The sequence below is a fragment of the Accipiter gentilis genome, chromosome 24 (assembly GCF_929443795.1).
Source record: "Accipiter gentilis chromosome 24, bAccGen1.1, whole genome shotgun sequence".
Taxonomy (NCBI): domain Eukaryota; kingdom Metazoa; phylum Chordata; class Aves; order Accipitriformes; family Accipitridae; genus Astur; species Astur gentilis.
In genome coordinates, this window is record NC_064903.1 from 5,310,020 (window position 1) to 5,336,242 (window position 26,223).

The 26,223-nt window shown below is 46.1% G+C and overlaps 1 protein-coding gene across 1 annotated transcript; it reads left to right on the forward strand.

Moving 5' to 3' along the window:
- On the forward strand, positions 1-25,129 carry LOC126050026 (synaptotagmin-like protein 1). Its single transcript, XM_049827302.1, has 16 exons — positions 1-115; positions 2,418-2,569; positions 7,637-7,730; positions 9,233-9,326; positions 9,505-9,598; positions 10,230-11,345; positions 12,686-12,784; positions 14,815-14,906; positions 15,373-15,474; positions 17,407-17,576; positions 18,342-18,444; positions 19,104-19,265; positions 20,008-20,086; positions 20,669-20,768; positions 21,757-21,962; positions 23,719-25,129. The coding sequence occupies exons 1-16, from the start codon at positions 15-17 to the stop codon at positions 23,862-23,864; spliced, it is 2,910 nt and encodes a 969-aa protein (XP_049683259.1). The 5' UTR covers positions 1-14; the 3' UTR covers positions 23,865-25,129.
- The last annotated feature ends 1,094 nt before the right edge of the window (positions 25,130-26,223 follow it).

A 26,223-nucleotide genomic window follows, 5' to 3' on the forward strand; every position in this document is an offset into this window, starting at 1 on the left:
ATATTGCAGGGAAGATGTTGGACTTGAGCTTCCTGACCGAGGAGGAGTATGAGAAGCTGATGAAGGTTCTGCAGAGAGATGCAGAGCTGAAGAAGAAGGACGGGGATCGCATCAGGTGAGAGAGCGTGCAATAACAGCAGGACGTGAGCTTTCCCTGGGGCGATTTGTTTACTTCTTGTAGAGAGGAGTGTGTGCGTGTGTGCAACAAGGAGAGACGCAGGCTGCAGCAGTGCTGTCCCTTCTTGCTCAGATCCTGACGGATCTTTTCATTGCACCTCCTGCTTTCTCAGGCATCCTGCTGTCCTCTCTGCAGGATTGCAGGGCTGGACTCTTCTTTTGAGTTAATCGGCAGCCCTCAGAGACGCCAAGGGAAATCATCCCTTTCCTGCTCTGGGGAGGAAGATGCTGATTTCCCGGTGTCAGAGGTCCAAGCAGGGGAGTAGCTGCTGCCTTGTTTTCCTCACTCGGTAGCACAGAAACCCCACAGAGTGTTTTAAAATGAGACTTTACATCCCCATCTCAGCTTTGTGTCCCTCCGGTGCTCTTTGAGGTGGGTGTGTATGCAGCTTCAGTTGTACAGGCAGAGAGGGGCAGTGAGAGGCTACGTGACCTGCCAAGGTTTGCGGGGAGCTGTTTCAGAGCCAGGAATCGCTCTCGGTTCAGCTCACTTGCCACTGACCGTCCTGGAGCTCAGGTCTGGTTGATCGGGATTGCTTGTTGCTACTGTCACTTTTTAAATGCCAGCCATTAGGCCATCTGGGTTGACAGTATGCACCAGGCTCGGGAAGCTGGCACCAAACTCTCCAGGGCAAGTAACGTGAGGGTGGATGGCCCTGTGCCAGCTTAACCCTGTGAAGGATGTGAGTCTCCAACTTGCCGTTGAGCCAAAAAAGAGTAAGACCCGTGTAGGAGACTTGCTGAAGGCTTGAAGGGGGAGTGGGTGGCTTTGCATCAGGCTCTAGGGAGCCTACGTGCCCTGGCCTCTGCTCGGGGGTGAGAGCTGGGGAAACAGAACTGGTGACGGCATGCAAGCAGCTTGGACTTGAGGTGTGTGTGTCCGCATACTCTTACATCTCCTCTGAATTGAAGCAAGGTTTCAAAAAGGTTTTCTCATTTTTTTTTCTTCTTTTTTTCTTTTTCTGAAATGCGGTAACATTTCTGCTCTGCAGTGGAGGTTTGGGGATAAGAGCGTTTGGATTATTTCAGTTTTGTTTCACTTGTCTTTGGAAGCTGTTGCACAGAAGGCTTTCATTTGGAAGTGAAGTGAGTTAGATCCTGACCGGGGTGGTGCCAAGTGCCACTTACTGTCAGTATGGCTATGTGCAGTAAGACCTTTGGTGCAAGTGTGGACATGATTGGGTCCAAACAACCTGCCTGCTGGGTGAAATGGAATCAATGGCATTACACCACTCTGGTGTCAACAAGATTAAAATATGTTCCTATTCCTCCTCTGGCCCAGCACCTCGAGACCCTCACGGGGGCAGATGCAGCCCTGGTCTAGATGGGAGCTGTGCAGCTCCCTGCCTGTCGGTCCTGCTGGGTCTCCCAGCACTGCCTGCAGAGGCTTGAGCCCAGTTATCCCACACCTGCTCCCTTCTGGCCTTTCGGCAGCCAGATGTGACCCTTCAAGGCTCCGCCGTTATCCGGGGTTTTCCCGATGAGAATTGGACTGAGGTGGGAGTTTTCCTCTGGCCTCTCGCGTCTCGCAGGGACCCTGAATTGTGGTGAGCTGTGGGAGGCAGTGCCAGCTGAAAGGCAGCTAATTCAGTAAGCCGTGGTATAAAAACAGGATAACTGGAGGAGGGTTAAAAGTACAGGCTAGCAAACAGAGCACTGACGGGTTTAGGTGCCAAAAACCAGCCCTGGGTGTGCCTGAGCGATTTACAGTAGGAGAAGCTGTGCTCAGGAAGGAAAGGTGACTGAGTGCCAAAATTGGCATGGCAGGAGGAGCAGTATCCAGGGAGAACGCTGCAGGGACAGGTTGCTCCCCTAAATAACATGATTTATTTCCATGGTTTGCCTCAGATTTGATGCAAAAAGCTTTGCCGCTCCTGAAGAGATTAATAGACAAATAAAACGGAGAGGTGCAAGACCTGCAAACAGCCCCACCCCTTCCCAAACCTCCAGGGCTGCAAAGCAAACAGGCAAATCTCCTTGGCAGATGGCTCTGATTTGGATTTGTAAAATTTGGAAGAGGTAAAAGCCTGTGTTTACAAGGTGCTGTTTCCATTTCCAATAAAGAATAAATCAGCTTTTGTTTTAATGCCGGTTTGGCCCTTGTGATTGCAGAGAATATTCTCTGGATCCTTCGTAGTGTCGGACAGGTGAACTGTACGGACAATTGTTACGAAGGTAGCTCAGGGGAAGTCGAAACCTTGGAGATCTTTTTGGTGTGTAATGTTCTCCTTGACTTTCAGGCGGATACAAGGCTCCATCAAGGATGAAAAGAAGAAGAAGTTTGTGACAGGTGAATGGTTTTCAGAAGTGAAGGCAAAACGGTTTCAGGAAGACTTAGAGGGGCCGGATCTACTTCGGGCATCTATTAGAAGGAAAAAGGGCAAACTGGAAAGTAAGTATGTTAGTGTGCACCTTAAGAAAACAAATTGATGGACTAGAAAAATGTGGTCAAGTATGGGGGTCTCCCTGTACTGGGAGCCTGTTGGGGACCAGCCTTTGTGTTGTCATCAGGAGATTGTCATCTAAGCTTTCTGTACTAGAAAAAGATACCTGATTATCCAAATCAGGGCCCAAAGAAAAAAATTACAGTGTGGCAGAGGACCAAGGCAAAAGCTGTTTACCAGCTGCATGCGGTAAATGCCTTTTCCTCACTTCAGCTTCTTTCTTCCAAAATGTCTATTTGTCAAAGGTCACTGGTATAATTTCTTGTCTGTCGTGGTTTAACCCCAGCCAGCAACTAAGCACCTCTTAGCCACCCACTCAAAGCAAAAAGGTAAGGGCATAATGTAGGGCAATTTCTGGCATCAAACTGATAAGTGTGGGTCAAACAACACCCCCCCCCCCCCCCCAATTCCTAGAGTGGTCTGACAAAAGCAGACATCTGTCTGCTCTTTTAGGCCTCCAGAGTGGTGGGATCAGTCACGTCTCCGCAAAGGGAAGGGGTGCCTCTCTTCTCCTGGCAAATGTTTGCCTACTTGAGGGGGTCCGTGCCTAGCTTTTTACATGGGAATAATTCCAAGGCACAATGTAGTTTTTCAAAATAAAAAGGGCTTTGGGGCCAAGCCTGAATGGTACCCAGGCTGCTGTGCCATAGCAAGGGTATATCTGGGACCGTGTGCTAATTTGCAGCAGATGTATTGCGTGTTGTTCGACATGCAGATGAACTCCCGTGGCGGTATGTAAACCAGATCAAATCAGATTTGCTGGCTCAGGGCAGGGAAGAGAAGAGCTCAGCCCTGTGTGAAATGAGCAGGGCTGTGCTTTGAGGCCAAACGTAACCAGCCTGGAACTGGCACTTCGTGCTGAACATTTGTGCGAAGCAGAACCGGGGATGATTCACATCCAGTCCTCAACGTGAAGGCAGGTCAACTGTCTCCGCAGCAGGACTGTGGAACGGCAGCCCAGTTTCACAAAACCTCCTTGCTCATTTGTCAGGGTGGGTAATCACAGATACTCAGACACGGCTGGTGAGTTACTGGCTGCTGCTGCTTTGGGCAAGCCATGGCCCTGAAAGACAGCTCTAAGCAACGTCTACCATGGTCCCTAATATAAATACTCTATAACAGGGCTCTGTTCTTTTGCAGTAAAGGCTACTGTTAGATAAAGGGTTATCTTCCATCTGCCCAAAACTCAAACGTCATCTCCACCAGTTCAGTTCAGCCCTCCTTCCTAGGCCCAGCTGCCCCTTCCTGCTGTGGGGTAGCAGCAGTACAGATCACTCCTTTGTTTGGTGGGCCCCGTTGGCCAGGATATCTCTGTAACATTAATTTCCTGGGTTTACTATACCCCTCTTAGCTCCACATTACTTAGACACATTTTGAAAGCTAAACGCTGGCTAGGGACTTCACTAACCGAGAGCCTCATTTTCTTTTTGCTTTTTGCTTATCCCTGACAGGTCTCATAACTTAGCATAGATTCATTGGACCCTCTGATGCAGCGCTGGCCCATCATATTTCATATGAAGTTGCTTTTACCCCTGGTATTAAGGATTCATGATGTCATTAAATTTACTTTTTATCATCCCTCCAGAATGCTAAAACATATAAAACCTTTTCCAGCTCAAGAGAGTTGCCTGGCCATCTCTGCAGAGCATGTTCTGCTTTTTGAGGATGTGCTTGCACCCTCTTTGCATGAAGAGACAGACGCTTCAGCAGCCCCTCTGCTAGGGCCCAGGTCAGACAAATACTCTGTCATCTGCAGCCCAGCTACCGGCCAGCAGTGAATTGGATTCATCTGCCTTTTGCCTTGCCAGAGGCATCAGCACCTTTAGCTTGCAGCCCACTTCAGGAAAGCAAAATCTGAAGTAGTGTTGGTCTTAGATTTAACTTTTACTGCTGATGTGCACATATGAGATGTGGTTTCAGGTTACCATGTAAAAGAATCTCATTAATATAGCAGTAATATGCAAGTTATGTCTTTGCATGCGCATTACTCGACTAATGCTGTTTTAAGAAGGAAGAAGCAAATGTTGCTAAATTACTACAGTAATTACGTTTAGATTTAGCCCTCTTAATTTCTTTTTCAACTTTTTTTCTTCCGTTTCTTTCTCTTTTTCTATTCTCAGACTTACTTTGGTAAGGCGCAGGTACAACATGTGACTTTATTCCTTCCTTTTACTTTTCCCACTGCCATTTTACAGCAGTGGTAGAGGATCAAGATTCTGCAGCTAATAGTTTCACCTTGCTGTTACCTGTTGCATGCTCAGCTCCTGGGGTGGTTACCGTATAGATTGCCTTCCTTCACATGTGAGGGCAAGCACTTCTCTCACTGACTTGTCAGCAAGAGTATAGCACTGGTGAGAGCGGCGCTTGGCCCGTCGGGGAACAAGGATGAGGCCCCTGTACGAACAGTTTGGCCATGCAGCTCACACTCAATCTGCAGTAGATGAGATAAGGGCCTTTGCCTGCCATTTTGACACCTTTTTTCCTTCTCCTGGAAAGATCAGAGTCATTCACCTTCTGTTGGTTTTCAAGGCGATGCAGGGGTGTGTGTTTATTTAGCCAAATCAGTGTAACATGTTCATGACTCCAGGGCTGTTAATCCTGATTTAAGTCTTTGATGTCTGTGTTAGGGAGTGAAATGAGAAAATTCCTGCATGGAGAAGCCCCACTGAGATATTTGCTGGCATTGCCTTTGCATGGTAAACACGCTGAGGAGAGGTGGAAATTTGTGCCAGCACAGGAGAATGCCCAGTGACCTTTCCTGGAGGAGGGTTTTAACCTTCAGAAGGGAGGGTTGTGTGGATCCCTAAGGGTCTTCACAGTTGGTATTGCTTATAATAGAAAACACTAGTAATCGGCAGTAATATAAATCTATAAAAGAGATAGATACCCTGTATTTAAACTACAGCCTGCAGAGCAGCACGGATGGATGAATTTGGTGATAACTTCTCCTTGAGCTTGTGTGCAATGGATGGGAGCTAAAAATCATCTAGGAGAGAGACCATTTTATCCACCTGCCGAGGCAAGTCAGCCCTGATGGCACGATTAGCTGTGCCTTCCCCAAGCGTTGAGTGTCTTCGTTTTGGAGTGATTGGAAATGAGTAAAGCAGCTGAAGTGTTAGAGGAGGAGTGGCTGTGTATATATGTATATAAATATACGTATGGACAAGTTAAACTGGTCAGGCCACTACTAATTTCTATTGGAATTTGCTTCTTATTCTGTCTCATCCTGAAGTTAGCAACGGCATTTTGCTTGTCTTGATGGATTATAACATACTAATAACCTATTTGTTTGTGGTTAGGGAAGCCAGGTATAGCTGTGTCAGTGGCTGAGCCATTTTGAAGGGCAGTGGTTTGGATGGGAAGAAGCGAACACCTCCCGCTGCCTCTGCCAGCTGGGAGGGGGGAGCTCTGTGTGATGGGGAACTGTCAGTGAAAAGCAAATATGACACAATGCCTTTGGAAGTGAGGTGAGAAATGAACGCCGTCTTTGGTCGTCAAGGTCTTTTCAACCATGACAGGCAGGGGAAAAACATGGGAGCTGTGTTTGGTTCCTCTACTTCCAGAGCAGCTCCCTGCTGGCATCTCCCTCCCTCGGGTCTGGGGCAGAAGAGAAGGACGTGGCTCACTGTATAAATAAATGTTCCTCAGCGTGCGTTCCCGTGCCGGCGTGTGACGTGGCTTGCACGTGCCACCGGCCGTGCTACGGCTTGTCTCTCCCGAAACGATGTTCAGCGATGCTTTTTGCACATCAACGTTTACACGGACAAGACGCAGTCCCTCTCTCAGAAACATCCTCTCTAAAACTGGCTCGTTCTTACACAACCAGGCTCCCGGCTTGCAGCAGGAGCGACTCCCCGACTTCCCACTGCCGTGGAAACCACGGGATCGCCCCGCTGCCATCTCGTGTGTGTGCCAGACGTGGTCCTAACGCCGACAGCCCCGAGCAACGCCTGCCGTGGTCCCCTGCACCGCAGGACCAGGCGCGGGGCGGGGAGGAAGATTTGGGACTGCAGCATTTTTCTCCGTGGGGATGCACAGGCAAGGGGGAATGAAGCTTCATCTTCGGATATCCCCGAACCTGCGGGCTGGCTGTGCTGATGCTGGATGGCACCACAGGGGCAGCACCAGCGTGACATTGATATCGCAGCCTGTCCGTAGGACTGATCTGCTCTTGGGTTTGGTACAGTTTTCTAACCAGATAACAAGAGAAGCTATGTTATTTAATGTCACATCTGAATCCTTTAAGCTTCTGATTCTATTGTATTGTGTCATGAAATATATCCTGAAGAGATTTGGCAGTTTTTGTAATAGGTAGATTTAGTCTTTAAAATAGACCTAGCTGCGTGTGAATAAATAAGTGCCGTTCTTGTTGACCAGACTAGTTTCTCATTGCTGTTTTAGAGTTTAATCCTTTTGGTTTTGCAGTAGCAAGAAAGCCTGTTTGCCAGCAAAATGTCTAATGCAACTTTATACCCTGGCAGGCTGCTCTAAAGGTTACCGTCTCCTATTGTTTTTTCTTTCGGGTCCTTGAGAGCTTAGAAGACATAGCTGAGCCTTGTGCCAGTAAAAATAACAGGGATCTCCTCATTAACTGTATTGGCCTCCTCCTTTGTTTGCCAAGATCGGATGACTTTCAGTCAAAACAGGAAATGGCTGAATTTAAATCCTGGTACGGATTAACTTTATTGACAGCCATGGCAGTGTCCCGCGAAGGTTTCCAGTGGTGTGACAGCTCCTGGCGTGAGTCAGGCGTTGGGCAGCTTGCTTTGGCCTCTCGGACCCGTGAGGTCTGGAGGTGCCTTCGCTGCGTGGGGACCGTGGGCGACGCTGTCCCGGGGCCTCCCCCGTCCGCGGCGGGAGCAGGCAGAGCCCCCCGTCAGCCATCTCCTGGTAAATCCCCAGGGTTTGTGCTGGTGGGGCTCGTTTAACAAGCCTTTTCATTCCGCAAACAAAACACACCGCCCATTACAAGTTTAAATAAATGTAATTTCTCAGTTGTCTCTGTTATATTACAGGTGAGGCCAATGAGCACATCCAGATGGGTCTGGAAAGCAAAGCTGCCCTGAGTCCTGCCTTCCCTGAGCGTGCTGCTGGCACAGGAGAGGAGAGGTAACCGCCGCTGCTTGTGCAACTCTCTGGCTGCTGCTCTTACTCCTAATGAAAATGAATGCTACCCATTAAATCCTGGTCTTTAACTCAGTTTCCAAGACTGTAGAAGTAATAGGTTATATAGGATATTTTTAACCTTTTTCCAGGAATTGTCAGAATATCAATCCTCCCCTAATAACTACCTGCTAATATGCTTAACCCAGAAAGGTCTTTTCCTGCATGATTTGATCAGGGGTCAGTAAAATGGAAGCCGTCTCTAATGTCAGGATATTCTGGTTAGTTTTTCAAAGTAATTATGGTTTTATTTGTTTAATTTTTGCCATGGAGCAACACGAACAAAACGAACTGTTTGAGGAAACTGCTTATTTCCTGCTGGTGCCAACTTCTGCATCCCGTGCTCAGCGCTCTCCATCAAGGCTTGGTAGGATTTCACGTTGTGCTGACTGAGCAGAAACACCCACTAAAGGCACTCCAACGAGCAAAGCAGCGACCTCGCTCAATATTCGTGGACTATGGAGAAGCCATTAAATATTCACGTATTCATTTATTGTTGCTCCCATCTCATTTGCATTTTTTTGTCAGCAGAATGAGGAATCTTTCTTCACAGGTGGCAGTTGCTCCAGTTAAATATTAAATATGGGCCTTGACAAGACTTCGAAACCTCTTGCAGAGGTTGGGTGTTGCTTAATGAAGGATCCAGAGTCAACAAGCCCGAGACGCTTCTGCTTTACCAGCACAGCAATGGTTCTAATGGGTTTTTTGGGGGTTGATTAAATCCTGAAAAGTTTGCTTTGTTTTTCTCATTCAACCCTAAGCACAAAGCATTCCCTTATGAAATCTCACCAGCTTGACTGCTGTTCTCCATCTGGAGAGCAGCCACCACTAGATACTCCCAAAGATGGTAGAAACAGTCAAGTAAACTGCCTGTGGTGTGTTTTCTTCCATTTATTTATCAGGCCGTTAGTAATCAACTTATGTTCCAAGCATGAAGATTTACATCCTGTACTATAGATTGTTGTCATAATCATTCCTGTAGTTTCTAAATCCTCTACCAATCTGGTTATGCCTTTGGCCTGAACTGGAAGGTGTGACCTGATCCTTCCTGGGCCATAGCACGGAAACACATCTCCCTCCTGCATGGCTCTTGGGCTCTTCTGGCACTGCTGCTTCCTGTGTTTTTCCCTACAGTTTTCTCCCAGAAGGGGAAAGTTTGAATAAACCCAGAAGTTGACACCGTTGTTTTTATTGAGCAAGTTCTGTACTGACTGCAGTGGGAGACTCATCCTTACTCCACGTTCAGGCCATTTAACATGTCCCCCTGTCCTTCCAAGCAGTAGCAGAGAAAATAAATGAAGGCACCAGCTCTGGCCTGGGCTGGGTCAGTAGATAAAATTGGTAAAGTAGCTGAGCAGAGCTGAGATGATGTTGAAGACTGCCTGACCACCCTACCAGGTACGTCACTACCACTGATCTCCTTATCAGGCGTTTCTCCTCTCCCACAGATCCAGCACACCTGCACTTGATACCACAGAGGAGTGTAAAATCTTGCCAAAACCGAAGCCGAGACTTCCTGTCCTGCTGTCTGCTTCACATAAGGTAGGATAGGCACAGCCTCTGCACTTTGTTTTGTTATTCCTTGGACCTTCACACAGTAGGTCTGTACCTACTGGTAGGGGCTCCACAGACTTCCTGCCCTGGCGTCTGTGCTCAAATAAAATACATTTTTCCAGTCTTGCCAGTTTATATACACTGATAGGGTTTGTTTTCTGTTCAGAGATCCAGTATACATGATGTCTCTTCCTCAGAGAGTGACACTGGAACAAGTCCATTTGTGGCTGCAACAAACAGCTTGCATTTGTCTAGAAAAGGTAAGGTTTTTGTTCAGTGAGCCATTGGTAGTTTTGTTATTCAACATCAAACACTAAGAAACAAGACGCTTTTTTGAGTGTGTAAAAATCAGTAACAAAGAGTATTTCTTACCTTGGCATGTAAGAATGGGCTGCCAATATTTCTATGAATTATGCCCAAGGCAGCAGGGACCAAGAAAAAAAAAATAAAATCCAATGACTAAAACTTCTTCTGGCTCTCCCTACATTTTAAACTGAGTGCTTGGCTCACAACTCCTTAATCCATAGATCCAAGTTACCTTCTCTTTCCTGCCTCGAATGTAGAGTGTATTTTTGGTACATAGCAAATAGCCAGTAGGAAGGCTGTCAAACTGAAAGCAAAGCTGCAAACAAATCCCCAACTCACAGCAACAATTTAGAACTCAGTGGATTTTTTCCATGTCCTGTAGCAGAGCGAAGGGCTAGGGTTTTCAGGGCTTTCTTCAGGTCGAAAGGGACTTGCTAGAGTCTCAAAATGGGGAAGAATAAGGAACATATTGATGGTTTCTGGAAACTTCTCCTGGCTTCCCTTTGAGAAGCTGCAGCCCAGACATTCCAGGGAAACACGATGCAATGCAGTAGGACAGGCTGTGAGCATTTGTTGTTGTTGTAGGTCATGGAGTATCTCCGTTGCCCACCGAGCTGTCAGAGGATGCTGTGCCCAGCAGTGCAGCTGGAGGAGAAGCTCTTGATGGGGCCACTGGCACCACAGTGGGGCCAAAAACTCCACCCGAAGAAACTTACGCTCCCAGCAAGATACCAATTAAGAGGAGACCAAGTAGAACTTTCCCCAGATCCGAGCAGTTTGTGAATCGTGTGGGGCCAGCAGAGAACAGCCTCGCAAACAGAAAGCTGCTGGCAAGCTCCAAACCACTGACCGCAGAGGGGGAAGGCAGCCAGGCTGTGAAGCACGGCGTGAACTATACGATCTCATCAATGAGTAACAAAGAGGAGGATATCGGCCTCAATCGCGAACACTTCAAGAATTTGAAGAACTTCTGGGAGAAGGGAGCAGACTCTGTGATGGTGAGAAACGTGCCGGAGGACCCGAGCTGGGTGGAGGCAGAAGGTAGGCAGTTCAAGCTGTGCCGCTCTCTCTCTGTGCAGTCTGGGCAAGGCCAGAACACCGAAGAAAAACCTGGCGTTTTCACCAAAACAAGAACCCCCTACAAAAGGACGATAACCCTGTCTTCTAGCGAGGAAGAACCAAGCTATGTAGCCCCTGCAAGGAAGGGCTCGGTTTCCACCCTTCCTAGATCCACATACGCCAAGAGCAAAGGCGGCCCAGTTACAAGAAATAGCTCGCTGGGTGAAAGCAATGGGAAGCCAACGGTGCCAGAGGAAGAGAAAGCAGCACAGCGCTGCTCCAAGAAATCCAGATTGCCTGTGCGAGCGCCTTCCGTCAAAATCGAGTCGCCTACCAAAGAAGTGTCTGGCAGCACGTTTGAGCCAGGGACGCCTACAGACGAGTTTATCGGGGCAGAAGAGCGCAAGCACGCAGCGAATTCCCTGGCGAGCGGGGTGCAGATACTGATCGAGCCTGTGCTTACAGATGGTGAAAACGATGATGAGAAAGAGGAAAGATCTGATTTGGGCACTCATGGCAATGTGGAAATAAATGGAGAGCTACCTGGGGAAGAAATGTGTGAGCCTTCAGACCAGCCAACACCCGGTGAACCAGCTGGAGAGAGAGAAGCCGTTCAGGGAACGGACTCAGCTGTTTACTCAGGTACTGAGGGCTGTAACTGCACCCTATGAAATCCCAATAGAGAGTCATCCCTAAGCCTGTTTTCTTCCCTAGCCGTTCTGCATTTGCACACTTCCTTCATTTGTCCATTTATCCTATATTGCAATTTGTGCAGAGTTAGCATGCGTGGATTGTGTTTAGCAAACAGCTCTGGAAACAAATCTTGTGTAGCGTGGAGCGAGTGTAAAAGGAGGCAGTGCCATGTTCCCTTGCCTTCCTCCCCACAACCACCGTACCTGCTTGCCGTACCTGCAAGCGCCTCAGCTCGGGACAGCCCTCTTGTTTCTTTAGCGCTACCTACAACAGGTCGCAGGAACTTACTTTATTTCACTCACTGGGAAGACTGTACTTTCTTCAAATGTGGGGCTGAATTATTTCTGGTGGTAGAGATAAGTCTGACACAAATAGAATAAATAAACTGTGAAGCAAAGTGTTTAATAAATACATTGGCCATTAGGCTACCTTGGTAACAGCCGCTGGCTGTCAGTGCTTAAATTACGTTTTGGGTCTTCTGGGTATGCACAAGTGATTTTGGATATTAAACTGCAACCAAAGTGGACTAAACAAGGAGTCTGATCTTTCTGGGTTCTGATACCATGTTCTCAACCATGATGGTGTCAATAGTATCACCATTTTATTGGCCTCTTCCTCTGGGTTCGATGGGCTCTTGTAGTGACTGTTACTATGAGCGAAAGTTATTGTTACTTGCAATACATTTTACGTGCGAGCTCTGATTGCCCACAGCTCTGCTCTCTGCCAAGCAAAGACCTAGGAAGAGAGAGCTGCTTATCACCTTTTTTCAAATTTCCTGTCCTCATGTACCTGGGTAAGACCTGTCTGAGAGCATTTTCTGTAGACTCATCTGATTTTTATTTTTTTACTGTGTCATTTTTTGGCTTATTTCCTACCTCACATAACATTTCCTTGACAATCCTGAGTTGCACCTCAGGTAAACACAAATATTTCCTTTATATAGCAGATCATTCTTACATTTCTCATGGTTTTTGCCTTATTGTTACATTCATTTCAGGATGGTATTAGCAGATGGCTGTGTTGCACTGGAAGTTTCTTTGCAAATGCTAGTCTGTTTTAGGGACTGGGTTAATCCAGTGTTTACATTTCCCATCATAGTGTGAAGAGGTTTTCTCAGGGAGAGATTAAAGCACACTGATGCCTTGAAAGCAGCCCCGTGTAATGTAACTGCAATGTGCTCTAAGCAGAGTGAACAAGCCAGGAGAGACAGAAACACACGTGCTTGTTGACACACTGCCCATTTGTGTATATTTATTTACCATGTTGATTTGGCTTTTCATGTATTCCAGAGGAAGATGGGGATCATTCTCCCGCCGCTCAGGCACTGGCCCGAGCAAATAGCATTAATCTTGCAAAGAGCATGGTGAACATTTACACAACCACAGAGAGTGAGTAACGTCTTTCTTTCTCCTTTTTGGTTTACATTCACTGAAGGTAATATATTATGCCCGAGTTCTGCATCCCTGGTGCTTCTGTGCATTTACCAGGCAAGGAAAATGACATATTGTTTCATCATCAAATTAGAGAGCTTATAGTGCCTAAAATTAAATTCAGAGCCAGGAAATTGCAGCTAGATTGATGGTATGTTACTCAGTGTCTTCAGCAAAAACCACAAGGGCTTCAGAGGGTTGGCAAGAAGCTGGTACTCGTCTCTCCTCTTCCCCCACCGAGTACCGTGGGAGCTGCATGGCAGCCTGTGCCGTGGATTAATCAGAGGTGCCAGACTTCACGTCCAGCGTGCCAGTCGTGCCGCAGACTCCTGTCACAGGCTCACTGGGCTTGCAGTGCCCAGCCTGAGCCTCTCACCTCCCCCAGAGCAGACCCCGTTTGCTGGACTGATCTCCCCAGCTACCAGCTGGGACCTGCTTTATGGTGACAGTTTCTCCCTGAGAAACCAAGAGAAGCTAAGGAGAAGGCAACAAGAAAGCAGCAGCAAACCTGAAGAAGCCCACGGCCACGAAACCTGCCTGTCCCACCAAGAAGCCCCAAGAAAGCTGCAGCCACGGAGCGGGGCCTGAAGGAAGGCAGCAGCAGCCTCTGTGGCCAAGAAAACCACTTACAGTCCCCAAAAGGTGAAAACCGTCAAGCCCAAGAGGACAGCTAAGCGCTTGCCTAAAAGCAATGTGCTAAGGCCAAGGCTGCCAGGACTGAGGTGAGAGGGCTGGGAAGGCAATGCCCGAGGAAGGGTAAAGCCGCTTAGAGGAGACGATGGAGCCCATTTAAGTAAGCCCGACCCCTGGTTATGGGAGGGAGGAGAGCCCCCTTCGGGGCTGCGTCAAAGGCAGCCTGCGGGTGGGACGCGCTGCGTCGCCCTGTGACGGTGCCCACCCTGTCCCGTAGCCTCGTGCCACGTGCCCCGTCGTATGGTGCAGTGACACGTCGCACGGCACGGTGGGCCGAAGATTCGGGTCCCACGTGCATTGCCGCTCAGTGACGCGGTCTTCACACAGACCACCGAGATTTTAGCCTCTCCTCATTAAAGCTTATTTAGAGCCACAAACTTCACCCTCGGAAACCCTCCTCTACAGTTACACTTACTTGTTTGCAGTATAACAAGTAGTCTGTGGAGAGGGCTAGATTTAATGCTTTGCTTATGTTTGGAAATAAAAATAGTAAATATCAAATGAATGGTAAATCATACAAAAGGAAAATGCCGAAGAAGCTCATGGGCATTTTGAGCGCTGAAGAATGTATCGTTGCGGCTAACATGCTAAGCAAGCGTGTATATGTGCATGCACGTTTATGCACATGTATCTTCTAAAAACAGGTTCCTCTGGGATGGAGATAGTAATCTGCAAGGGAGTTATTGAAAAAAGATAAAGATAGAACAAATGGGTTTTATTTAGCCATTTAAGCAGTCCAGTAACCATCTTTCTAAGTTGATATGAAGCGTTCTGATTTTTTTTTTCTTTTAGATATCTGGCTATTGTTCACCTCTTTGTCTAGCAGAGTATTTCAGAGGTGTATGCAATGGTGAAATTGTAGGTATAAATATTTTACAGCTCTTCTGTACAGGGCAATGTGCTATGAGACGAAAATGTGAGCATGTTTGGTTTCTTTGACAAGGAGGCAGATCTGTATAGTTTTAGTCTAAATTAAATCTACACAAAGAAAGTGGTGCAAACAAGGGACATCCTTAGGCTACTAAGTGAATTAAATTAGCCACTAGAGGGAGTTTGCACACTCCCACACATTGAACGAAAACATTGAAAATAGCTTTAAGATGTTAGCTAGCAGTTTTTGTCTTGAGGAGGGTCAGCTTCAATGGCAGGTGACAGAGACTGGGCAAGTAGGTGGTACTCTGGTACCTCCCACAAGCTTTTCCTCCTTTCTTGTGCCCTTAAACAAAAATGTGACTTTCTTACATTTTCCTGACTCTGACAAGGTGTCTTGATGCCTTTTTTGTTTGTACCTACAGCATACAATAAACCTCATTTGATACCCCATCAGTTTCTTGAACCTGAAAGAGTCAAAGAGCTGAGCAGATCCTCTCCTCTCCTGTTGTCTGAGGTAGGCTAGATACCAGAAATGGCTGGAGTAATGTTCACGGCATCCCCTGAATGGCAATCGGTTTCATGGGACTGTTTCTCCTGGACACAGACAGTACTTGCTTTAGAGCATACCTTGGTTATGTCATAAATAAATGAGAAGAGCCTTCAGAAAAAAAGCCCCCAGTAACCCAGACCAGCCCTTCCATCCTGGAGGAGTTGTAGCATTTCCCTCTGTCTCAAACCACGCTATTCCGTGCCCTTTCCAAGAGCCCAGGCAGTTTCATGCAGCTCTGTTTGGAGGCAGTTAATGATGACGTTCACTGTCGGTCGGAGAGAATGCCTCTAGGGAGACTCCCTGCGCTCTCCTCCACTCTCCTAACCTGATCGCTGCTTAATGGGACTCTGCTGAGCTATTGGTTTTTCTCTGTAGTGTTGCAAAGTGCTCATACAGCAGAGCTTAAAGATGCTTGTTATTTTCTGAGCAGACTGAATCAGACACGGCTTCGGAAATCAGCTTCCAGTTTAACAAGCACAAAAAGACGCCTAGCGTTGGCAGCCACTCGTCCGACATGGCATCTGTCTCCTCGGTAGGTATTTAACGCGTACATCTCGCTAGATAGGGTTTCTCAGTCGGATGCAGTGACACTGCGTTTAGGCTGATACTGACGATGTGGCCTTCGGAGTGTCCTTTGGTTTCTGCATGGTACATTATTAAAAGAACAGTGTTAGTTAATTGACTTACTTGCATTAAAGGAGTGTCTCCAGGTACCATCTCAAATTAGAGACCCACCGAGTCATTGTTAGACAAATCCACAGTAAGCAGTACCCCCCACCCCAAAGTATGGATGCTCTGAAGCCTGGCAGTGTGCAGGAGAGAGGGGGGGCCTTTTTCTAGGTGGGGAAACGAGGCATACAGCTAGTAAGTGACATGTTTGTGGACCAGCTCCGAAAGAGTTGGGGCTGCAGGCGGGTGCCCTCTGCAAGCTCATCCTTCACTTTATCAACAAAGTCAAGGAGCTGGACAGCAAAAGCATGATTTAGAGCTTCAACTTCTAAGGAAAGCTGAAAAGAGCTGAGTGTGTTTAGTTGAGCATTTTAAAAAGATTCCTTAGAGACAGTGTTTTGGGGGGGGGCGGGGCGCTGCTTAAAAGCGCTTGAATTTGCTGTATTAGTTACAGGTATCTGCAAGGTGTATATGTGAGATTTAAAGAATATATGTGAAGCAAAGCTAGTAGGGAGAGGTCATGAATGTAGATAAATATGTTAAAAAAAACCCTTGAACTTTGGGGAACATATGTCCTTCTCCTAGTCTGGAGAGTCTGGGAGCTATAAATAAGCCTTTTGTGTCCAAGTCACACAGGTGTTCTTGAAAATCTCATTCAGCATTCTCTGTTGGGGTAAGTTTCCTGATGGGATGGTAAATGCAGCTGCAAGGACTGAGAGGAGCTGTTTAGCAGGTTCTTGTAGGTTATAACAGAATGAAATTCAGAACCAAAGGAAACAGGGGGAGACAGAGAAGAATTGGGTTAATTACTAGGAAAGTTTTTTGATAAATGTTCATGACTGTACCACAGAAAAGTGCCAAGAGGGTTAATTATTTGCTTTGTAAACAGCATTAGCTTTTGTGTTATCCTGTCAGGAATCATGAGTGATTGGTGCAATAGAAAATTCTCTCATCTTTCTGGAGCGGTTTTGTTTCTGCTTCATCACTTTCTACCAGTGAAAGAGAAAGCCTTGAAAAAAGCAGCCCAAGGCGTATGGCCAGATGCAGTTTGTTCTGGGAAAGCAAGTGACTCTTGGGTGCCTAGCTCCTGATTTATACCTGTAGAAACCTCATTTTCTTGTGTTTTTGTGGCAAGTAGATGCACACGGGCTGTCTCTGGTGGGACAATGGCTCTTCAGGACAGAGGTTATATCTATTTCTGTTTTGTACAGCTCCAAGCAACGATTGTGAGCAAGCAACAAGATAGTAATAGTTTTTCCTACATGTCTGGTCTGATATGGTTCTTACTAGCCTATTTTAAAAATTGCTTGACAATTGTGTGACTATACTTACCTGAAATAGTAAGTTCATATATACATAGTTCAAATTCTCTCAATATATATCTTTCTTAGTGATGAGATTGGGTCAGGATAGCAGCTGTTTGTACGGTAAGCATAGGGAAAGGGAAGAGACTTGTGTGGTCCCCCCAGTAATACTTGGCTGTTTCCCAGAGTTTTCAGATTTAGGGGTGAAATATCTTCTGCATTTCTTGAGCATTCAGGAGAATAGTGCTTCTAAATCCTGGTCTAGGATAGCACATCCTTGTGAGACCCTTATTCGGGTTCCCCAACCTTCGCTTGTTTGAGCACAGCTGCAGACGTGGACCATTTCTGTGTCAAGGACACAACAGTACACAAGGACAGAAATTGCAGATTATTTCTCTGGGAATGCACTTTCCAGACTATCGTCTTTGTCTAGAACCAGGTCAGGAGGGTGCCTATTTCAGTGGCACTGACCTTGCTCTTCCACCTGACAGGTGAGTGGCAGTGTGCTCAGTGTCTACAGTGGCGATTTTGGGAGTGTGGATGCCCAAGGTACCGTGGAGTTTGCTCTGGACTATGATGAGAAGAACCGGGAGTTCCAGGTTCACGTGTCCCAGTGCAAGGACTTGGCTGTCGTGGATGAGAAGAAAGGCAGATCTGACCCGTGAGTGACACTTTGGTGCCTTGTGACGTCTACATTGCTGAATTTTGTGCTCTGGAGGACTTTTTTGTTTTGTTTTCTCTGTTTAAATATCATGGTTTTTCCTTCCTTCAGACTTCTGGCGTATGCTTACTGCTGGGACTTTACTAGCTGATGGTTCTGGAGCCATCGGCATCAGTAAATATGTTGCCAAACTTAAATTTGAACAGATTGAGAAAGCTTTGATCACTACAAAGATAGATCCTGTTATCACTGGAATATGTTCTCTCTGCATCCATGTGAACCTTGATCTCCCCATGGTAAATACACTTTGGTAATAACTCTGGAGATGCAGACACATGTCTATATGAAAAAAGAGTCCGTAAAGAATTGCTGTTAGGGGCACTATGGTAGTTGTACAGAGGTTAGTGATCTCTAGTTTGAAAGATGATGGCAAGGAGCTTGGATTTGAACCCTGAGAGAGAGACTTAAAGACATTCCACCTTTCCTCCTCTCTAATTTCACCCTGATTTTTAACACATGGAGATGCTATAGTTGTGGACATTTCAGAAAATGGATATATGGCCTTGCTGGCTTCCCGTATTGCCTAGGCAGCTGCCTGTTCTGAATGTTGGCGGCATCCACCCATCTCCAGTGAGATTTATAACTTCACATGCAAGAGTCAACTCCAGGTCTTTTGTTTCCATGTCACTGTTCACAAGTGCTGCTTGCTTATTGGAGCTTGGCAATGTGGAGCGATATCCAGATGGAGTTTGTTTTCTTTTCTAGGTATGTTAAAACTTACCTGCTCCCAGACAAAGCTAGAATGGGTAAGAGGAAAACATCAGTGAAGAAGAGGACAGTGAATCCCATCTACAACGAGGTGTTAAGGGTAAGAACAAATACATGCTCTGAAAACCTGCGTTGTAGCAGGCACCCGTACCAGGTCAGGTCTGGAAAGATCCTGTCTTCTTGGCCAGGCTTCTTCGCCTGCCTCCCGCCAGTGCTGCACTGCTCTTCCCTTGGGTTTGTGAGGGCAGAGATGTTGAAGTTTTCTCTGCACCCACCTGTGCGGCACCCAAGATTTCTCTGTCAAAGCCGCCCGGTGATCTTTGGATGAGATGGGGACCTGCAGCCTGTGCTGCCTTCAGCCAGAGCAAGGGGTGTTCTTCCCTTCCCTGGCACGCAGTCACGAGCCATGGGACTAGTAAGAAAGGTCTTCGTTATATGACCGTACTCGTCAAAGCCTAGAGGATTATTTAACAATTCGCAGGCCTGTGTTAATAATTCCTGAAAGAATATTGGTTTTGCCCTGTGACGAATGGAGCGCTAGGTTTCCCTGTGCTCCGCAGAGAAGCTCTGTCAGAGTAATAGTATTGCTACAGGGTGAAAAAAGGAGGTGTTCAGAGCGAGGCCAGTCCAGTATTGTGAGTGTGGAGTGGGTCTGAGTGTCTCAGTCAGAGCTTATTCAAGCTTTTGAGTAGTTTATTTCCAGTTGTGAAAGAAACAGAAGAAAAATTTGAACAACCTGACTTCTCTTTCTTCCTTCAGTATAAAATAGAGAAAATGGTATTGCTGATCCAAAAATTAAATCTCTCTGTTTGGCACAATGATCCACTGGGACGTAACAGTTTCTTGGGAGAGATCGAAGTAGACTTGGCCAGCTGGGACTGGAGCAACAGGAAACTCAACTGGTACCCGCTGAAGCCCCGAGTAAGTGTGTCTCAGCTGGAAGCATGCTTCCTAGCCCAACCCTGAAGCCTTTAGGAGTGGCAGAAGTCCTTCCTGACTCCTCTGAGGTCTTTGGGTGGTGTGGTGGAGCAGAACAACCTGAATTGTACCTAGGGAAGTGCAGTAAAACATCCACAAGCCCTGGACACGTTAGTGCAGTATTTGGTGCTCTGAACAGAGGCTTTCTCAGGTCTTATTTGGTGACTGATCTGTAGAGACACTTTCATAAATGTAATCTGACACTAATCAAAAGAAACTCTGACATGACTTTGCCTCTCTCTCTGTACTCACATAAAGACCATCCCTTAAAAATAGCAGAGTACTAGGTGTTGCAGCTGAACATGCCTTGAGAGGTAAATATTCAGGTGCCACTTTTTGTGAAGCCTGTAAAGCTTCCTGCATGCTTCTGGGTTCAGAGGTCTGATTTGAGATCCCTTTTCAAATAATAAAGGACATTTGTCTTTCAGAACTAAGATGCTTAATTATGTCCAGATGGACATGCCTGGAAGGGCAGCCTTGCTCCGAATCCTCAGGCCTTTGGTTCTGAGGGACTGAGTTTGAGAACAAAGCCACAAAGAAAGGAGCTGCCCTGAGAACGGGCTGCCCCAAGCCATGCAAAATCAGAGTTTGTCCATTTGTGCCCTTCCATTGAACTCAAAAGCTGCTTGCCTTGCTATGTTTACACAATCCCTTGTTTAGTCAATCATAAGTCTTTCTGTTTCAGAGCCTTTCTGCTGTTAACGGTGTGGATCATCGAGGAGTGATGAATTTGTCTATCAAGTATGTCCCTCCGGGAAGCCTAGGTAAAGTGTGTTTCATGCATTAAGAAGTACTGCCTGTATGTAGGCATGCAGGTCGCAATGCCTCATGTATTTAAGGGCTGGTTAAAGAGTAATCTCATTAGAGCAAGATCTTAAGAGATCAGCACAAAGGCGCAACCAGCAGTGCTTGATAGCACTGTTGCAGCCTGCATCTGATTTTCACATCTGGATTTATTGGGAAAGTGTTGGGGAGAGAGGAAGGGCTCAACAACCTCAAACTCATCAGCTGTTAGGAGCACCGTGGGCACTGTGATGTGGTAGCAGCAACACACACAGCCCCTCTTACTGTGGGGCAGGCACAAGGTTGGGTTTGCCCAGCAGTTTCTCCTTACCTGTTTCAAAGCAGCACCGGCGCATTTTGTCAGGAGCTCTCTGCAGCTGCGAGCGTGACGGGGCTGGTGGTAGTGCTGTGGCACCCAGGCAGAGGGGTGCAGAGCTCGCGAGGGAGTGATTACGCAGAGAAGTCGCGTCGCTGCTCCCTCAGGTCCCTGGAGAGAAAGCCTGTCATTTTGCTAGCTATTGTAAGGACTGGCTTGACAGTTTTTCTCTTCTCCTAAATGGCAGGTCCCAAGAATCCTCCCTCTGGCGAAGTTCACATTTGGGTCAAAGACGTCAAGGACCTGCTGCAGTTGCGTCCTTCTGGAGTTGACTCCTTTGTGAAGTGGTAAGTGCATGAGCACGATACTGACTTTGATCCTGGGTCTGCGCCTCCACAAAGCAGTATGTTTTCTTCTCTTTTCTCAGGGTAGCCTAGCTGTGCCTCCGTACAGTAAAGCCTTCGTGTTGCATTGGGCTCCGTAGGAGAGAATTGCCCTTGTTATTCACTTGTGGCCAAGTTAGGAAAACCCTTGCTGTGGTAAAGCTCTTGGTCAATCACTGTCTGTGACTCACTCAGTGATTTGCCTCAATAACATCTGAGTGAGGGGAATAAGTGGGCCCTGCACCTCGGCCCAGTGTGTTCACGTGAAGTTGTGAACTTTGCCTTGATATGGGCTTGTGTGCAAAATTTGGGAATTTGTTAGGGACTTGCCAGAACTGACATATGGACAGTTGGATCCTGCTTTGATCTTCTCCAGAATTTAGTATGTGTGTGTTTTCTGCAGCCTGTAACATCAGTTCTGCCTGTTATATGGGAGAAGGTGCTGCAAATATTCCAGAAAATTAAAAATCTTCTAAGGGGATTTTAATATTTTCAGCGCTTTGAAGTGCTCACCATGGGTTTTGTATATTTTAAAACCTTACCGAGTTCTATAGAAAGGTTTGTTGCTCAAGAAGCCTAACTGACCATTTTGAAATGCTGTCTTAGTCATCTAAGTGATGAAAATTTATGAAAATATAAATGTGTGAAAGTAATGTCCATTTTTTAATGTAAAATGTCAGTTGGCAAAAAAATTTTCCAAAGGCAGGAAATTTTAAGCAAGTACTTCCCTTTCTGAAAACGCTTTTAAAATGGATTTTCTTGGCAAAAAAAGGAAAGTTTCATCCAGAAATTGTGAACATTTCCTATTAAATCTACAGAGATTTCTTATGCTGAGACCCAATTCCTCCTTTCTTCAGAACTGAGGCTTGTTTAGACTGAGGAACTTTGTAGGAACAATTAAAATCTCAGGTGCTATTCAATACTACATGCTGTATTTTTTCTCCTCTCAAAGCTACGTGCTTCCAGACACCAGTAAGAAGAGTTACCAAAAGACCCGAGTCATAAAAAGAGACACAAACCCTGTTTTCAATCACACTATTGTATATGATGGCTTTCATACAGAGGATCTAAAGGATGCTTGTGTTGAACTGACTGTGTGGGATCATGAAAAACTTACCAACCATTTCCTTGGAGGAATCAGGCTGGGCCTTGGGACAGGTAAGTGATTTCCTTTACATTAAATGAATACTGTTACCATATTGCTGAGCCACAGGATAAAATGGGAATTTGCAGAGCATCTTCCTGTTGGGGAGAAACCAGGGATGGGGAGTCTCAGTAATTAGTGAGGGTCTTGGTACTTGCACTGTGTCTGGGATGCAGGGGGCCCTGGTACCATGATAGCAGCCCTCTATTCCCACATTTTCTGCCAGCATCAGCTCTGAGGTCTGGCAAAACTCAAGAATCTACTTGGGTCCATCAGAGAGTTTTCCTGCTGATACAGAAAAACAGACAGCATTACAAATCAACATTATATTGCTGTTCCTCCCAGGGAAGAGTGCTCAGAGATGAAGACAACATGAATGCCATGTGGGACAGCACCACCTGGTGACTCTGTCCACATCACCTCCTCCCTTGAAATGCTTTAGCAGCAGAAATAACTAATACTTGAAAAACAGGGCGAGCTACACTCTGGTGATCTGGTAGGTAGTCAGTACTGAGAGTACACCGGCTGGAATTAAATCACAAATTGGAAGAATGTAGTTGTCTGGGAGTAGACTAAGGTGTTATTATTGTTGGGGTTTGGTTTTGTTTTGTTTTTCTTTAGGCGATGTAGTGCTGAAAGACCTCAGCAGAGGTGCCATTTGCTCCTCCGAGAGACAGTCACTGTCTCTGGGAGTTGATGGCATGAGGTTCCAGTTCAGAGAAGGACTTAGACCTGTGCTTAGCTGGAAGTGTTTTACTTCAATGGGGTTACTCATCCTCGAAGTTAGGAAAATTCCAGTATGTTTAAGCCACAGTTGTAAAGAGGAGGTGGGACCATCTCCCATTGTCCAGCTGTCCAGCATCAAGGTTTGTCCCTCTCTAAACATCCTATCCTAGCTTTCAGTGTACCCCGTACCTAGGCTTTGACAGATAGCATGTTCATCTTTTTATTTTTGTAAGTAGGGTATCTAAGGTTTTCTAAACTATTTATTGTAAAGCAAGAGGGCTCTCTGAGAGATGAAAGGCAAAAAGATTCCAGAACGTTGCAATAAAGGATAACAGTTCCTTGAGGGTATCAGGAGAAGGCTCATCGTAGCTGGAAAGTCTGCCTTGCAGGTGCACCTGTGTGCATTGGATTTGCTTGTGTGTTCTCTGTTTTCAACCTCTAACATGTTACCGGGAGGGTTGTGAACTATCCAGTGGGAAGGGGCAACAAGAATAAGCTCATAAGCAAGATATAAAAATACCAACTCCAAGATAAGCTGTGATCCAAATTTAGACCTTTATCTCATTGATAAGTAGTTGGCATGTGAAAATTTGGTTGAATGATCAGCTTGGAATTAATGTACGCACTTTTCCCCTATCATAGATTTGATTCCTATACAAATGAAGTGTAGAGCAAGACAATTTTGACAAATACCCCACCCTGTCCACAAGAAGGTCTTTTAAGGGGAAACAAGCCTTTTAGACCTTCCTTACCCTGCCAAAGGATGCAGAAAGCACTTGAGCCCAGTATTGCTTTCCTTGGCAGGTTATGTTTAGGGTTCTTGCATTTTGTGGCTTTTACATTGACTTCATTCTGAACTCTGGTGTAAAATGGGGGTCATTAGCAGAAGAACAGGAGGTATTTAGAGCGCAACTTGCTGAGGGGAAGCCAGCACCTTTTACGTTAAGGCACTGCCTGCAACAGTTACATCACATTGAGTATTTTTGCGTGGAGTAGAAACTCTTCGCGTAGCTTCCAACACTGCAGTTTTCTTGTTCTTTTCAGGTTTGAGCTATGGCATCTCTGTGGACTGGATGGACTCCACGCAAGAGGAGGTGGCCTTTTGGCAGGAGATGATGTCAGCTGCGAATGAATGGATTGAGGGATTGCTGCCACTGCGCTCACTGGCAGGGAGGAAAAAACTGAAATAACCCACCATTTGTGCCATAGAAAGGCTGAATGTGGTCGTTAGAATTAAGAAACTTCCTGCACCGAGGTGATAGAGACCATGCATGGGGCTGGCAAGTGGCAGGTTAATAAGGCAATTGATGGACAGCACTTTGGAGATGTTAAATGTTAAGTACTAATTCCCTGACAGAGGACATGGAAGTTGCCAAACTGATGCTATACTTTATTTTGACCAAGAAGAAACTTCATTTGCCTTTTTATTTAATCATTTATATTCAGTATCTTTGAATTCCGTTCAGCTCTGGGAACGTTGGCAGAAGGAAAACAAGATTAGATATTTTTGGTTTTTACTGTTTCTTGTGCCATTGGGTTTTTTCTGTATAGAGATGTAGTTGTACTAAAGCAGCAGCGTGGTATTATTCATATTCCCCTGCAAGTGGTACACTTTGTACTTGATGTAAAATTGCTCCCAGTCGCCAGCAGCACAGTCTGAGAATGGGAGATTTGCATTTGTCGCTGGTTATAACACGTTTCTAACATGAGGAAACGTGAGATCCAAGGTGAATCTAAAGAAAGAGAGAACTATTTGAAACAGAAAATGAAGCAATCTGAGGAGCATAACAATGAGGAATTCAATATATGAATTTCTTTCTGCTTTAATATGAAAGAGAGAAGTGATGGTCCTGCAGCTAGTGGAATTTTGCAACGAGGGGCTGTTTTCCTAGCTTTCCCACAGGCTTCCTCAGTGACCTCAGGCAAGTTTCTCTATGGAAGGACAGTTTCAGTGCAATATAGACTGAAGTGCTTGCCCAAGTGTAAAATACGGTTACGTTGCTGATGGGCCTAATCGCACCTTCAAAATGCCTTGTGTGCAAAACATTTCAATATGAAATAACGATGTAGGAAACAGTCTCACGTTAGCCTGGCACAACGGGTCAGGAAAGAAAGGTCAAAACCACCCTGGAACGCAGGAGATGTTGGGAGCCGGTGGGAGAGGTAAGCAGGGAGTGAACGACCGCGAAGGGAAGCTGCAGGGCTGCAGTTGCCTGGGGTGGTCTCCTGCCTCTCCGTGCCCTGCTGCCCGTCTGGTCTTCCTTTCTCCTGATGCCTGTCAGCGAGTTGTCTGTGGCTGGAATTTCCTTTTTGCCAGTGGCTTGCAAGAACTTTGCATCTGGCGCATTGACCGTGGCAGAGTGGCGTTGTGAATGCGTTTTGAAATGCAGCTTTGTAATTTCTATTTTGGATGTACATGTTGTGATTAAATAGAATGTTTTTCTTTAGTCATCAACTGGTCTCTTTGTATCTATTTTTAGCATGGTCTGAGTAACGAAAAAGCAAGCAAAAGAGGTGTTAAATTTTGTCATGTCAGAATGAACCATTTTTGCCCACGGGCAAGTGAAATGTCGTGGAGAAATATTTTTTGTAGCTATCCTACCCTAGATTCTGGCTCCGTGAATATTTTTATATTCTTCTTTAATGTATTGATTTTATTGAACTCAAGCTTAAATTTTCAGCTTAGCAAAGATGGTTGTAAATAAATGAATGGAAAAATGTACACTTAAAATAACAAGACTTGTTAAGACATTTGGGAGACAATCAGCAGCTTTCATGCGGAAAAAATAAAGGAAGAAGATGGCTTTGCAGCTGGAAAAAGATAATAGTTGAAAATGTACCGGTCATAGTACTGAAAACACTAAGAGAGAGTCTGTAGAGCAACAGAATTAAATAACGACTATCTAATGAAGAACCTGATATATATAGCATGTCGGCCCAAAGAGATTTTGTATGGGCTCCAGCCTGGCATGTTTTGTTCGCCAAGGTTTGGTCATTTATTGCCTTTGTGGGATAAAATAACAATATTGGGCCCAAGATGAGAGTTTTTAAATTATTATCTTTCCCTGTTTAGGTGCTGAACATGTGAATATTTATGCATACACATAACCTACCTACTACGAGGAGCCCTGCTCATCGGAGCGGTGGCTTGTTGCAGTGAAGTTACCTGCGGGACTGCTGCTCTCGCCCCGAGCGCTTCCCTATCCCGCAGGGTGCTCCTGGGGGGAACTTCTGCTGTGGCTGCGAACACGGTCGGTAACGCCGGGGGCTTCGACTCGGGCAGGTCCGGGGCTCTTCCTGGAGGGTTGAGCTGACTCCATCACAAAAATGGAGTCATGCCGCCTCCTCGTCTTCTTCCTCCTCCTCCTCCTCACGTGCAGCGTTAGCACATGCGGTTGTGACGATGTTGCCAAAACTGCTGTTTGCGTCAGTGGAGCTGACAATAGTTGTGTTGGTGTGCTGGTTTTCACTGGGATAAAGTTAATTTTCTTCCCAGTAGCTGGTATGGGGCTATGTTTTGGATTTGTGCTGAAAACAGTGCTGATTGAT